The sequence below is a fragment of the Lepidochelys kempii genome, chromosome 3 (genome assembly GCF_965140265.1).
Source record: "Lepidochelys kempii isolate rLepKem1 chromosome 3, rLepKem1.hap2, whole genome shotgun sequence".
Classification (NCBI taxonomy): domain Eukaryota; kingdom Metazoa; phylum Chordata; order Testudines; family Cheloniidae; genus Lepidochelys; species Lepidochelys kempii.
Genome location: NC_133258.1, coordinates 55,580,198 through 55,595,257, shown reverse-complemented (window position 1 = coordinate 55,595,257; position 15,060 = coordinate 55,580,198). Strand labels below are relative to the sequence as shown.

The 15,060-nt window shown below is 39.9% G+C and overlaps 1 protein-coding gene across 2 annotated transcripts in view; it reads left to right on the top strand.

The window, feature by feature from the left end:
* The window catches only part of COL9A1 (collagen type IX alpha 1 chain), a 102,701-nt gene that overhangs the window by 52,442 nt on the left and 35,199 nt on the right, over positions 1 to 15,060 (top strand). Inside the window, exons 22-28 of one of the 2 annotated variants that reach the window (XM_073336363.1) lie at positions 2,843 to 2,896; positions 3,059 to 3,112; positions 3,240 to 3,293; positions 3,567 to 3,620; positions 5,907 to 5,951; positions 6,817 to 6,870; positions 6,975 to 7,028. In XM_073336363.1, coding sequence (XP_073192464.1) covers positions 2,843 to 2,896; positions 3,059 to 3,112; positions 3,240 to 3,293; positions 3,567 to 3,620; positions 5,907 to 5,951; positions 6,817 to 6,870; positions 6,975 to 7,028 — 369 coding nt within the window. Of the gene's footprint in view, positions 1 to 2,842; positions 2,897 to 3,058; positions 3,113 to 3,239; positions 3,294 to 3,566; positions 3,621 to 4,298; positions 4,392 to 5,906; positions 5,952 to 6,816; positions 6,871 to 6,974; positions 7,029 to 15,060 lie in introns of those variants that run through there. The other variant, XM_073336365.1, reaches the window with a different exon arrangement.

Here is a 15,060-nt window from a genome sequence, read left to right as displayed (position 1 = left end):
CAGCATGATGTTTCTGTTTTGTGCTTGCTTCATTTTCAGGAGCCCCGACTGCCCTGCTGCTGGTGCCACATGTTCCAAAGTTAGCTCAGACATTCACTTTAACTTTCCCAAAAGTTCCTTGTTCAAAATCCCAACATCTAGATAATCTCTTATGTGTTCTCCTTACTGATGCCAAAGTCACAATTCTCTGCTTCCAAGAGGCTTCCAAGCTTTCTCCAGGTCTCTGCCCTTTCAGTAAAAGCTTGCCATTTGTGTGTTACATTCAATATTGAAATGCAACAATCACCAAACTTTTAACGAATGATTAGTATGTGTATCCTCAGAGAAAATGCAGGGAGACAGCACAATGGGCCTCCTTTTCTTCCCACTTCCCCATCAACCTCCCACATCCCCACTGATTTCCCAGTGTTTCACTTCTCAAATCTAACTAAACTGAAGGGAGGACAGGGGATGAAGGGAAGGAAAAAGTAGATCAAATACCACCAGTTATTGGAGGTGACAGTTGCCGCTGCTAGGAATCAGCGCCCGAGTTACAAAGGTTTTTAACATAATTCAGATATAAGCAGATTCTGAGGGAATCTGGAAGTAATTACCCCATACCACCTAGGATCATTCTACTTCTCTAGTTGTCTCCCCAGCCACCCTTCACATAACGTTCAACCTTATAGCTGATCTCATTTAATCTCTACTAGACAGGATTTCTTCATGCTTAAGTGCATAATCATAAACTGTACAAATGACCATATATGTAAATAATTCTCTCTCCAGCCCATGATGTAACATTGCACAATTAGCCTGTGTGTGTTTGAGCATTTCTGTCTCTGAAGCCTCAGGAATAGATGATTTCCTGTAACTGATACCAGACAAGATGGGCCAGGTTAGCCTGATATAACAATTTGTGTTCTTAAAATGGCATATGTAAAAAATAAAGAAAAAATGTTTTTTTAAAAATTGGGCATAACATACATACATAACTTTGCATCTATTCCTGCCCACTATCATAACACAGCAGCAAGCACTTTTATGTTTTGGAGACACAAAAGTCACTTGTTTTACAAACAAAACACATAAACTTCTCTTTGCATTATTCAGTTGAATGATAAAAGTCAGTGACTCTTCCCTTTCATGCATGAGGATAAACAAATCATTTTTGAGTCCAATAGAAGCTAAATGTTGTCCATTTAAATAAGGGCACTTTACCCCTTTTCTAACAATATTTGTTTTGGTGGGGAAAGCAGTTTGGGTGTTTTAGATGTCATAACAAAAGGGTTCAATGTATTTAGAAATAAAAGGTAGCCGTATAGCAGAGAAATTGTTCCAATTAAGCACCTTTATACAGTTGGTATTGTGTATTGTATAGGTTTTTTCAGACATTTTGAGTCTGATAGTTGCTATTGAAGTTAACGGTGTAACTTGATAACAGGAGAACAGGCACTTAGTAAAAAGATGTTTATTTCTCAGTGCCAAGTCTCTAAACTCACTTTGGGGTCTGAAGGTCAAGTTGGGTTCTTTTCTGTTTGCACATCATTATCCCACATTGGAACGGTTCCATAAAGTGGACCTGGGCTCAATGGTGCGGTCCCTAACTTTTGGGCATCTTGCCTCCTAATGGAATCTTCAGCCCTAAGTTAGGTGCCCAGGCTCCTTATACAAGGCATGGGGAGAGTTAGGTGCTTAAAGAGATTCACAAAAGCCAGCCAGCTGAGAGGGGAGCTGCCTAAACTAGCCAATAGGAAATGCTGAGGAGAGGGGAGATATCTAAGCCCAGTTCCCCAAAGTTCATTCTCGCAAAAACTGAAGAGGAGCTTGTGTCCCATTTTACCCACCCCTGAATACCCTTTATCCCAGTGGTTAGAGCACTCACCCAGGATGTGGGAGACCCTGGTCCACTTTGTGTAGAATACTTACACACACAATGGAGCAGGGACTGGAACTTGGGTTTCCCACATGAGTGCACTAAGCACTGGGCTATGGCATTATTCTTACCCTTCCTGTGGCCCAGTGAATATTTAAATAGCTTATATCAAGTGGAAATCAGGCAGAGGGGGGACACAGCCTGCATGAGTGCCCTAACTTCTGGCCAACATCAGGGCCTGTTAACTATAAACTACACAGGCCAATCAATGTCAATGTAAATTGCACAGTAGTTTCAATGTAAATTAGACATATTTAATTTAGAATTAGTGTGTCCTCCACAGAAAAAATATAGATTTACTCACCTTCTGAGCGTAAATACCTAAACACCTGAAACAATGTTTTGATCCAATAAGGAGAAGGGAAGTACCATCTTTTATATCTTAAGAAGGTTTGAGAAAACTGTATACCTATCTATAATTGTCTAAATGGACTAGTCAGCATGGACACCACCATACAGTGAACATAGATATCGTCCCTTCCCATAGTAAAGTGATTTCCTTTTAAGAGGGTTCCATTGAATTACTTTTTAGTTGTTTATAGAGTGAGAGTGCAGCCGAAGCGGAGTATGGGTAAAGGTGAAAACGAAAGGACACTTAAAAGGCAGTGATGCTCATTAAAAGCTAGATCTTGCATCTTTATGCACCCAAACGCTAATTGGCTTCACTGGAAGTTTTAGCTGTTCCCAAGTAATGCAAGACTGAGCCATTAAACTGAAATTCACCAATTAGAGGGAGCCCACAAAGGTCACGATGTACCATTTAAGGCCCACCTAAACGCTTGATTTGGGGCTCAAATGTTGCACAGGGCCAAGCACACGCTCTCTGCACAAGAGTGAATTTTACCTTTCATGTTTTATCTGATTTCATTTAATCAATATGACCAATTGTATTCTGACTTTGTTGCTAAATGAAAATGTTTCCTGCAGGGTGACCAGGGACAGAGAGGTCTACGGGGAGAGACAGGTCCAAAGGGTGACAGGGTGAGTTCAAATCATATTTACAAGTAAACATTTAGCAGTAATATTATATATTACATGTTACATGTGCTGAAGGTAACTTACCTAATATAGCCATGAATAAGCATGTATTGATGCGTCTTGCATCTGTCACTTCAATGGTTTTTTTTTTTTTTTTTTTTTTAGGGTCCTCAAGGTATTAGAGGAATAACCGGTCTCCCTGGGCCTAAAGGAGAAGCTGTATGTATATCTCATTTGTTTAAAAAATTTGCTCCCTATCATGATCCTTTATATTGCAAATGCTGGGGAACAGCATTAAGACAAGCAAAGAATGTTCTTTATAACAATATGCTATCTGTGTTTCAAGGGCTTACCAGGGGTTGATGGCCGGGCAGGGATCCCTGGAATGCCTGGAGCAAAGGTAGGCTAACTGTATCTTATCTGGCTATTTCAGTTTACATGTCATTTGATACATATTGTTCTAACTGTAATAGCTCCAATCACCAGTATATTTTGTATGTTTTTCATTTGTGCTACTGCTTTTGGTTTGTGAACGTTACTGTGGTAATTTGTAGTAAACTTCCCCAGCCTAAATGTCTAAAATGACACTGTTTCTACTGTCTAGAAATAAAGTTTTTTAACTTATTTAACTGAAGATTTTATATAATTCATGCAAATCGATTTTTTTTTTCAGGGAGAACCAGGAAAACCTGGTGGTCCAGGTGATGCAGGACTTCAAGGACTGCCAGTAGGTATCTGATACTTTAAATGTGAAAGTCCCATTCAGTTCAAACACGAAGAAGAGACCAGTTTCTCAGATGCACTTGTGCCAGCTTTTGTGCCTCATCATACCTTGGGTGGAAAACTGAGTGAATGGCCCAGGAAGGATAACTCCAGTGCAAGGGTGATCCTGAAGAGTATAGCCAAAATAGGGGGTTGAACGCAAAACAATCTCCTGGCTGTCAGCATAATAGGGAAGTAGATTACTAAAAAAGGGTGGGCCAACATGCTACTTCACTGGAAGTTCTTTCTGGGCTTAGGGTTCAATGCCTTGTGGCTGTTACAGGCAGACATAAATAACAGCCCGCAGGCTACTCTAACAGAGCACGTAGTAGAAGGCATGGACACCAGGATCAGAACAGTGTAAGTAGAAGCTTTACACATCACCTCTGACTCTGTGCACTGTGGGAATATCTGAGCACATGGGCCAATAAGTTTTTAATTTTGCAAAAGTTTATCCAGGCAGTGGAGTTTACTAGACCTTGTCTGATAGCAGTGGTGTAAGAGTGTGGCCTAGTTTTAAGTATAAAGGAATTAGTTTACAAATCAGTAGAATGCTATTTTCATTCTGTCTACAAATATTTATTCTTAAATCAATTCTTTTTACTAATCATCTCTTTATAATTCTATCCACCTGTCTATCTAGGTTTATATACTTGCTCATCACACATTGAAATGAAAAGAGTTAAGTGCCTAAATAACTTTTTGAATCCCATCCTGAGTGCCTTGTAAATTTTAAAAGAAGCACCCAGAATTTCTTGTTCGTATTTATTTATTTGGTGTGGGTTTTAGACTTAATGGTGTAGGAGGTGAGGACTGTGGTCCTACTGATGTGCAGGAGGAATTGCTGTTGGGTTTTTGTGTGTGTGTGTCTGTTTGAGTTACAGGACTGAATATAGATTCCGATATTTGTGTATTAGGATTTGATTTTGTCTTTATCAACACTGAGGGCTCAATCCTCAGCTATACTGATCTTGAGTTTGGGGCAGCTAAGGAGGTGAGGTAGTGAAAGATGGCTTTCTGCCTTTCCTAATCTTGGGACTGGCTGGGGGCCAAAGTGATCCACAATGCAAGTTAGAGCAGCCTAAGGCTGGTTGAATTTACCCCAGATGGAAAAATCCCCTGTGGCTGTTCTGCCAATATAGGATTGCTGGAGTGCCTCATACTTCCTCTTGCCCCAAAATGTCCCATATGGAAGGGATGTGGGGGAGCTAGTGGCCAGATACACTCACTTTATGTCAGTGAGGGATTTGCCTGTGATAGGAGAATCTGCAACTATCCCATTATGGGGCTCTCCACACTTGGGTGTTATGAGGCTTTCTTTTAATTGAAACAGTACAAATAACTACAAACAAATTTAATCTACCATAAAATACATACATAAAAGGCATAACACTACTCTGCTGTTAAAATACACAGTGCTATTCTTAATTCACGCGGATTGGTCACAGTCAAGGAGACATATACCATACCAGTAAATACATTTTTATGTTTAATCTTGTAGTTTGTGGATTTAAAATGTTGGATATGTTGGGAATATAGATAGTGCATAATGTTACCAAATTGAAAACCTTCTTTCCTTTACATTTTCAGCTAGAGAAAAATTCAACTTCCAATGCCAAAGAATACTTCCAAAGAATACTTCCTGCACACAGTTACTCCTCTCACAATAATTGCTTATTTGTGTCAAACCAGTGTCAAGTGTTAAAAGCCCAACAGAAACTTTTTCAAAACATTCTGCTACAGGAGCAGATACTCAGAGAAGATATTGAAGGAACTAAGTTAAAATATCATTTGATGTATAGTTGCATTCTGAAGTTGGTTCTGTTCTTTTGCTATTTTTTCCCTAACCGTAAAGATCACTTGCTGTGAATGGTTGTATACAAGAGAGGGAGTCTTATAGTCGAGTGTAAACAAGAGAGGGGGTCTTATAGTCTGAGCATAAGATTGGAGTGGGGAGTTCAGGGTATTATACCCATTTCTGAATCTGGCAGTGGCAGTGACTCATGTTGTGACCCTGAACAAAGCACAATGGGGATAATACTACTTACCTACTTCAGAGGGGGTTCAGGCTTTATAAATTGCTGTTTGGAAAGTGCATTAAGATCTTCAGGTGAAAAGACTAGAAAAGTATAAATTATGATTGCAATAATGTAAAATTACATTTTTAACAACAGTTTCAGCAGGTGCTTTTTGTACATTTCTAGACTCTGTACTAACACACAAATGATATTTAAAATGTTGTTTCTTTTAGGGTTTACCTGGCTCTCCAGGTGCAAATGGTGTTTCTGGCCCAAAGGTAAAATAATTTAAATAATCTACTTCCTTTCCTCTAAAACTGGATTTTGTGTTTATCAAATTCTAAAATAGCCAGTGAAATTTTGTTCACTTGTCATTGTGGTTAAATGAAAAATAACTGTTGACATAAAAAATGACACATGCCAGACAAGTGAACAAAAACTTAATCAGTGGTTGGTCTGCAGTTTTTGCAGTTCTTTCACTGTGACGGTAGTATTGATCTTGCGTAAAAGATGAAAGAGGTTTTATTGATTCAAAACACTTTAAAATAAAATGTTTTTTTTTAAATGCAGCATATAGTAATTCTGTGAAATTCACTGCAGAGGATATCATTGACACATATAGCATAGTACACTTCAAAAAAGGATTAGATACGTTAATAAGAATAGCATATTCAGCTGCATTAAATGGATAAAAAGACAAGAGCTTTCAATTCTAACAGTTCAAATAACTGAAACATGGCTGTTCCAATTCTACTCAAACTCTCCACGGATGTTCACATATGGCCTGAACAAAAAGCATTGAAAATTTTAGACCAAAAGAAATTTATCTGAGGAGAAAACCATGAGAAACTCAAAAGAGTGATTAGACTGGAAGTTGGGATTCAATTTAAATATATGGCATGCTTCCGTGCATCCACTATAATTGAAGTCCCATCAGTGTGTTTCATTGCTATACAAAAATAAGGGAAGAACTTAGAGGAACTGGATGAAGGAGAATCATGTGGGGAATAAAGAGTAAGAGCAAAAATGGGTATAGCAGGTGGTTTGATTTCATTGCTTGTTAATTTCTTTGTTAATTCTCTTGAACTGGTATGGTAACTGGTAGCTTGATATGGTTAACTTTTTCTCATTTCTGTCTAACAGGGTAATGCAGGTGCCCCTGGGATACCAGGTTTGATGGGAAATTCTGGTAAACCTGTAAGATCACTTTTCTTCTTTTTTGAGTCTTTCACAAGAGCATTTCTATTTTGCGCAAAGAGTCAGTTTTCAAACATGCTCTGTTCTTATCATCATGAAAACAGGGTGAACAAGGACCACAGGGGATAGAGGGACCAATAGGACCAAGGGGTCCACCTGTAAGTACTTGACTTGTTTCCTACTGTGCGTATTTGGAACTGTAATGTCTGAACCCAACAATGTAGTATACATACTACTTATCACAAATGCCACTTATTTCAGGAAAACACTCAGAGCTCTAACTCCTTAGTCAAGTGGATGCACATCAACCCACATTAAAAAAGCAACTGTGCTGACACTTACAGCATACGCAGATTTCAGCTGGACTCAAAACAAAACAATTGGCACAATTATTCCACAGCTTATTTTGGGTGGTGGTGGTGGAGAGTTTGGAACTGAAACATGGATCCTCATTTTGCAGCTAGTCCCTGTTTTCATAATGGGCTGAGCAGAATCCCCAGATCCAAACAGAAGGACCAATGGATGCACATGTACAGACCCCATGGTCAAGAGCGGGAACCAAGCCCAAGACCATCAACACCAGCAGCACAATCCCTATCACTAAAGCTAAAAAAGTAACTGCATTAGCTATCAGTAAAGAGCATGCTCTTATCCTTTACAGGGCCAGCTATTAGAAACAGACACCATCACATGCACTGAGCCAGTGCCTTACACACACACTTCTGAACATTGGAGTGTTAAACATGTGAATTTTGTGGCTTGGGTCCATGTCTAATGCTTTTACTAGATATATTACTCACTGGTGGAAGGGGGCTAAACAGGTAGTGCTTTGAACCGCAGCAGCTCCTTCTGGTTGAAAATACTGGTGTTCAGAGGGGCATATACTTTTGCTGGAGATTGCTTCCACAGCACTAGCCTGCTTCAGAAAAACATACAAAAGGTTTAGAAAGATGGCTAGTCCAGGGTAAGAATAAGCCTTGAAGAGGGCGGGATAGGAGAAGCAAGGAATTACATAGAGAAAGATGGTGGCACTCACTGAAATGCAATGTGGAAGACAGAGGGACAGAGTCTCTGTTGAGGATGAGATATGAGAGGTGGTGGCTATCAGGGGGCTGGTAACAGCTTTCTGATTTTCTCTCTCTGTCTCTCTGGCCCCAGTCTTGGTCCTGAGAGAAGTTAGAAGAGCATGAGGCTGCTGTAACTTACTGGAAATGGTTCCCAACAGACTGTCTGTGAGTTGGGGATAGCTTTAATGCACTAGAATTCACAGTGTGAGACCATTTGCTGCTCAGAAGAACTCATGCTCCATGACCTCTGTTTGCAAGTTCCTCTCTTGCTATCCCACTCCAGAGGTGCTCACTTGGAGCCTTCTGGCCTTGTGCTGTGATATAACATTAGTGATTTACTTGTAAGGGGAACCAGGAAGGAAACTGGCTCCTATAAACTAATTGTTCCCTGACTTTAAATATTCAACAAATCTCAGATAAAGAACAGGTTTACTTTTCCTTTCTGTATGTTTCTGTGGTTTGCATTGTCATTTGCTGAATGTACTTTATTACAACACACTAGTTTCTTTGGAACACACCTTCGCATGACTTTTGGCCATTGGCTGTCCAGGAAGGATATAAAAATAGATAACATATATACTCAGCATGTTGTGATGCAATATCTCAGTGTTAAACTTGCCATAACTATACTCACCAAAGCTTGGGTTTGTTGGAAGCCTCCAACTGTGTTGGTTTGGATGGAATGGAATTTGTTTTCTGAACCATTTTCCGGGCATTGATCTCCTAAATATTGAGAGACACATAAAAGTTATAGTTAGATCAAGAACAAAGTATCTTTGTACATTGATAATGCAAGATAATCTGCTAAACTATGCTTTTAATCCCATAACACGCAAGTATGAGTTTATGAAATCAGTGGTCCATAGAAACAGGCGTTGACATGCTGGGTTAATTATTAGTAACCCTGTTGTCAGACAGATTAATCTGTAATCTGTAATGCAGATTAAATACAGTGATTTTTCTGTTTGCCACTGCAGAGATCAGGGGAACATATTCCCCTCATTTTGTTTCATCATTTGGTAATGCAACAGTTTCTGTAAACATACGAGCAATATGGCCAAAAAAAAAAAAATCTTGAAAAGAGTTACTTCAAATCAACAAAAATGAGGGACAGCTTGTAAGTGTTATCATTAGTAGGGTAATAGGAATACCCACTGCACATCACACAGATTTATGTAGAAGTAAGCTATTTTTAAGACATAGTATTTTATTCTCTGATATTTATAAACCACCCCGCCCTTCTGATGAAAATACTGAAAATATTCAGTATCATTCTACTGAGGAAAACAGACTATGAATGGCTGCCACAGCTTCCTGCTGGCTGTTTGGGAAACCAGGGTGGGAAGTCCAAGTCTTTTACACAAACAAGCTTCAGTGATAGTTAGAAGAGTCAGGAATCTATGTTCAGCCTAGGGCAGGCAGTTGAGACTCACTTCATTTTGGGCAAGATTCTGCCTGGTCCTTACTTGTGTGCGCAGTTGTGTGGCAGGAGCAAGCAGCATTCCCTGTACTCCTTGTGCAGTCAGCATTCATGCCAGGCATATAGCTCCTGCTCTCAGGAATCAAAGACTGCTTTGCCCCTACCACTCAAGGACAGTTTGCCTCCAATCCCTCCTCGTCTCTGCATTGGCATGCAATGGGAGCAGACTGTGCCCAATAGCTGTAGCTCCCTTGTGCTCTCTGCACTTTCCCTTACTCTGGACTGTGCATAACAGGTTGCAGCTATCATCTGCAGCGTGTGGCACGAAGAAATAGCTGCTGTGTGGTTTCTGCATATGTTGGAAGTAGGACTAGTCCTACTGAAGGTGTAGGGATGTCTATTTTCCAACAGAACTGATCCTGTACTGGGAAGGGGTGTGCAAAGAAAAAAAATGGCCTTAGCATAAAGGCTTGTGAAATCCCATTGTTAAGTGATATTCTTAGTCATTGCATCACATGGTTACAGCATTCAGAACAGCTGGACATGAACTTAGAAGCTGGCCTCTAAATAACGCTTGCATTGTAAGGAGTACTCTAGTTTGCTTAATAAGATCTGATTTCCATAGTGTTTGAACTATTTGTGTGTGTACATTTACCACAGGTGGGTAAATCAAGGGATTTGTGCACTCTCGTATGTTTAGTCAGGGACTTCTCTCTCCATGACCTTGTGCAAAATCCCTGATTTGTGCCCACATGTCCAAAGAATAAGAGCAGGCAGAGAGGTGGTCCAGGCAGCACATATAGCCCACATTTTATTGACAAAATAAAACTGTCACTTTATCACACAGTTGCGTCATGTTCCAGTTCAATCTTCACTAAACAATGATAATAACTACCCACTGAGTGTGGAAACAGTGTTTTAGATGTATCAACAAAGGGTTCATCCTCTCTGAGCTAGTCCTGATGAACCACTGCCCTGTTGTGGTGTTATGGAACAGTGTGCTTCTGGAGAGGCCATCATTTGGCTGTCATGACTAGAACATCCTGACAAAAAGAGGGAATATTCACAATGTTTTTCAGTATATCTACAGGTTTTATTTTTAAATCAAAATTTCAGAATTAGACATTTGCAATATTTTGACCAGTTTCTACAACTGGTCAAAAATGGAAACGTCGTAAAAAATCATATTTTTAAATTTGATCAGTTTTGGAAAAATTGAAAAATTTTGACCAGCTCTGTTCATGACCAACCACATACAGTCATTAAAGATCCCATGGTTGCTCTTCAATGAATTATTTCTTCCTTGTCTTTCCGTCCCCTCCCCTAATCTCTGCTTTGGTCACCTCTTTACCACTTATTACCACTTGTTTCTTCCTTCCTCTCTTCTAACTTTTCCTTTCCTCAAGTCTACACTCTCCATCCTCCTACTGATCATTCCCTCCCTTTCTCTCCTCTCCAGGTTCCTTCTACTGTCAAAGGCCCTCTACGCATATTAAGCCTGTATTCCATGCACCACTCTCTTTTCAATCCCTGCCCCCATCTTCCGAGTAGAGGGTTCTGTGGCAGGAGTCAGGAGGAGCCTGGAGTTCTTCCCTTTTTCTCCTGACAGAGCAGAGGAGGAGCCACCAAGAAGTCGCTGCTACTAGGATCGTTTTCTTAATAGGTCCAAGGAAGTGAGAGAACTAGGGAACCACTGCACCTTTTCATGGGTTAAAAGGAAGGGGAGTCAAAAGTGTTGTCTTTCCTCTGTCCTCTGCAGTGCTGTGGAGAGACAACAAGGCTAGTAATTGCTGAAGGGCCAGGACACCCTTCAGTGTGGGATGATGGATTCAACAAGATTAGCACTCCTCCAGTGCTCCTCTGTGGTGTAACTTGATATGGAGAGGAGGGGTGAGATTCTTGTTTACAAATTTAAACATGTGATTTTTTCTATTATATTAACAATATTCTCAGGCCGCTTCTTTTACCTAAGCAGCCTGCAAGAGGCACTTACCAATGGAAAATTCCCATTTTTGCTGGCAAGTGAGTTTTCAAGTCCTGTTGCTGCTTCTGTGCACTATTAAATAACGTCTGCATTTCCCTCATTGGCGATTACATTTCAGTGGTGAAGAAGTAACATCTGTATATTAGAATCATAGAAGATTAGGGTTGGAAGAGACTTCAGGAGGTCATCTGGTCCAATCCCTGCTCAAAGCAGAACCACCCCAACTAAATCATCACAGTGTTAACATATCAGTTTGGGAACCTTTGGATGTAAGGTGCAATATAAATAGGACAATTTTTATTATTAAAATCCACAGAAGAATATTGTTACCCTGTTTGTTACCCAGTCAGTGCTCAGAAACCAGAGTTGTCATATCCAATAGCTTAAACGTTTATAATAGTTTTCCAGAGGAGGTTTTAATGATTCAAAATGAAGATAATTAGTTTACATAGTCTATTCCAACAACAGACAAAATACTTATCTGTTTGTTGGAATAGATCATACAATCTTATCTACTTGACTACTGAAGATTTTCTGCATAGGAAAATAAACACTTGAGAAAATATAATCATCTATCTAATTTTAATTAGAAAATTGATATGGGCAGTTGAGAAAAAGCCTGTTATAATTTATGTGCTTTTTATGAAATATTCAACCTTCATTTAATAAAACAGGAAAATGACATGCTTTACATTTGTAACAAGAGTACCGTGCAACTTGCATTTTCTAATTTCCAATCAAACATATCTTCTTTTCCACTGTAATTGTTTTGTCAGTTAGCAGTATGTTTGCATCACATTACAAGTCATTCTAAATAATTACAGAACTCACTTGTGGTTTAAATCCTTTTTAAACTGGTAATTGTGGCAGGTGGCTCAAAAGAAATAATTCTTAAACGTCAAAGTGTCAAACCTAATCAGTGAGGTTGACTGTGTTCCCTTAACTAATTATCTGCAATTTTTCCTCCCCGCACATTTATTAAGATTTAGCAGCATTTAATTTTTTATGGTGAATTTACACCAGATACTGGTTCCTTTTGCTTTATGCCCAGCCTCTCTAGTAGGTTAACACTTCATATAGCTCTGAATTTGTTAAATAGCTTGTGGTGTTTTAAGCTTTAATAGTAAGTTCAGTAAATAACCTTGAGACGTGCATGCATATTAGCTTTTATATATTGGCTGTTTTTAAATTTTTTTTTTAAGTATATACAGTAGTTTTCAGCTAAGTTATCTTCTTTATCTATGCCCTACTGCAAAGATTATTTTCATAGGTACAATTGTAAGACCTTTTTTTCAGCCTGAAATGTATCCTGGATTGCTGTACTAATTGTCCTGTCACTTAAATCAACTTTTTGATACCAGGTCCCTTTACATGCCTCAAGTTTAAAAAGTGGGTCCATTTTATTCAGTTGGGCATCAACACAGTGGCAGGATAAGTAGTCTGATGTCTTCACCTTCCCAGGATGTACTGTGCATGCACAAATTTTTTGGCACTGCTCGTCCGTTTAGTCCGAGAGCTTCACAAATAATGAAGTTGTTTTTAAACAACCCCTAAGGGGTAGGGTAGTATTGCTATTCCTATTTTAAAGATGCACAGATAGATTAACATCACACAGGATATATGAAGTAAAAGAACCACCCAGGTTTCCTGGCCCTCATTTCTAAGCCACTGGATTCTCCCTCCTGTGCCTGACCTGATTTTGAAAGAATAATGTCTTAGGCCATGTGCTCCTTTGGCACTTGCAATAAGTTTATGTTAATAATTATCAGATCAATATTTCTATTGAATTAATATGCATACACACATATCTTTAAAAATTTAGCCCAGGTACCTTTAAATAATGCTGGATGGTTAATGGAATGTCATCTGCATTCTTGACTCCATGAATAATTGTTAGTGTAGCACTGGCAGAGAATGTGACGTACTGGGGTGTGACATCCTGTCTGACAGCATAAAACAGATATTAAGCCATTTGAAAAAGTTAGCGTTTTTTAAAAAGATTTTTAATTTTTTAATTTTTTGCTGGCAGTCTCAGTTAATGCAGGCTAGAGTGGCATGTGGGCTGGAGGGGAGGTGGAGGAGCCATGCTACAGACAATGTCCCCAGGAAGAACCCTGTCTGGCTCATGGCAAAACTGCATGCACTGCACTCAAATTTACCCCAGAGTGTGTTTATTCTGTGCTGAAATAGTAAACTCTAACAGGGCTTGATCCTTGCCTAGCCTTCCAGCTGTTTTGTATTACTGGGACAGACAACTTGTCCCTTGCATAGCCACCAATGCCTTTCTCTGCTCAGGTGCACCTGAGGATCCAGCCCACAATGGATGGTGTCTTTTATCTGAGGATCTGAAAGGACACTGGGGCTAGATTGTGGCCAGCCCTTTTACACACCAGCATGGCAGCTGCATCACCCTTGGAGAGTGTACCCCTCCTCAGCCCTTTCCAGGCAGCTGTCACCACAGTGGTGCTCGGAAACAGCATGGACTGTGCTCCCCAGCCACACTGTGGCTGTGCCCAAAGCAGGGCACAGGTGAGGGGGAAGCACCTTGCATAATCCATTCCCCCTCCCTGGCTTTTGGGCACCCAAGATGGGAAACCACAATTTGGCCATTAATGTGTGGAAGTTCCTCTTAGAACGTCAGCGAAAAGGCACTATGTACTGTGAGTGCCTATTCCAGCAAGCAATAGCACATGTTTTTGCGTACATTTTTAGTGCAGTGCTTAAAGATTGGGCAGGAGTCATAGCTAAATCCCTGATCCCACATGAAAATTTACCCCTCTGAGATGCAGGATGAAAAAAAAAAAGAGAGATCTAATAAATTAAGGGTACTTCTACGCTTGGAGCCAAGGGTTTAATTCCCAGATCACCTAGAAATACCTGCACTAGGTCTCATTGAGCTCGCACACTAAAAATAGAAGTGTAGCTGCAGCAGCATGGGGAGTGGTGGCACGGGCTTGTTGCCCCAAGTACAAAGCCACCTAATCCCCATGGGTCCGTACGTTGGGCAGCTAGCCTGTGCTGTGCTCACCACTGCCCATGTTGTCATGGCTACACTGCTATTTTTAGTGCACTACCATGAGAGCAATTGCCAGTATGTCTATATGAGATAGGCATTACACCCCCAGCTCCAGGTATAGACGAAGCCATAATGAATGCTACTTTTCAGTGACAGTAAGCCATTGCAAATCGTAGTGATGACTGGTTGCAAATGACTGAATCATGTGAAATAATGAGTAAAATCAAAAGCAAAGATGATGCATCACAAAATATACATTGTTCACTTATTTTTTCAATGGTAGTTTTCATTATTTCTTACATCGCTGCCTAGTCTACTACAAACTGCAGCATAATTAAGGTTGTAAAAGAAACAAATACTTAGCAATGTAAGATTTCATTAAGCTTTGGATATAAAATCTTTGCTGAAAGGTGGTGAGCAGGGGCTGCCAGTTTTTGTGTAGATTAGCAGTGCAATTTCATGAAGTGCAGTTTAGCAAAGTACCTACTGTAGTTCTCACAATTTTTCACTAACAAGAGCATCACTGTAAAACCTATAGAAGCCCAGTAAACCACTGAAACAGAAGAATTAGCCTGAGAATAAGTCCTGTACTGCATTACAGGTGACTTGAAATTTAAAAAAAACTCCAGCACAGAGGGCTGGTTGAAGTTTCTCCATGCAGCATAATTCCTGCAGTGCCCCTCTACCAGATGTGTAGGCTGAT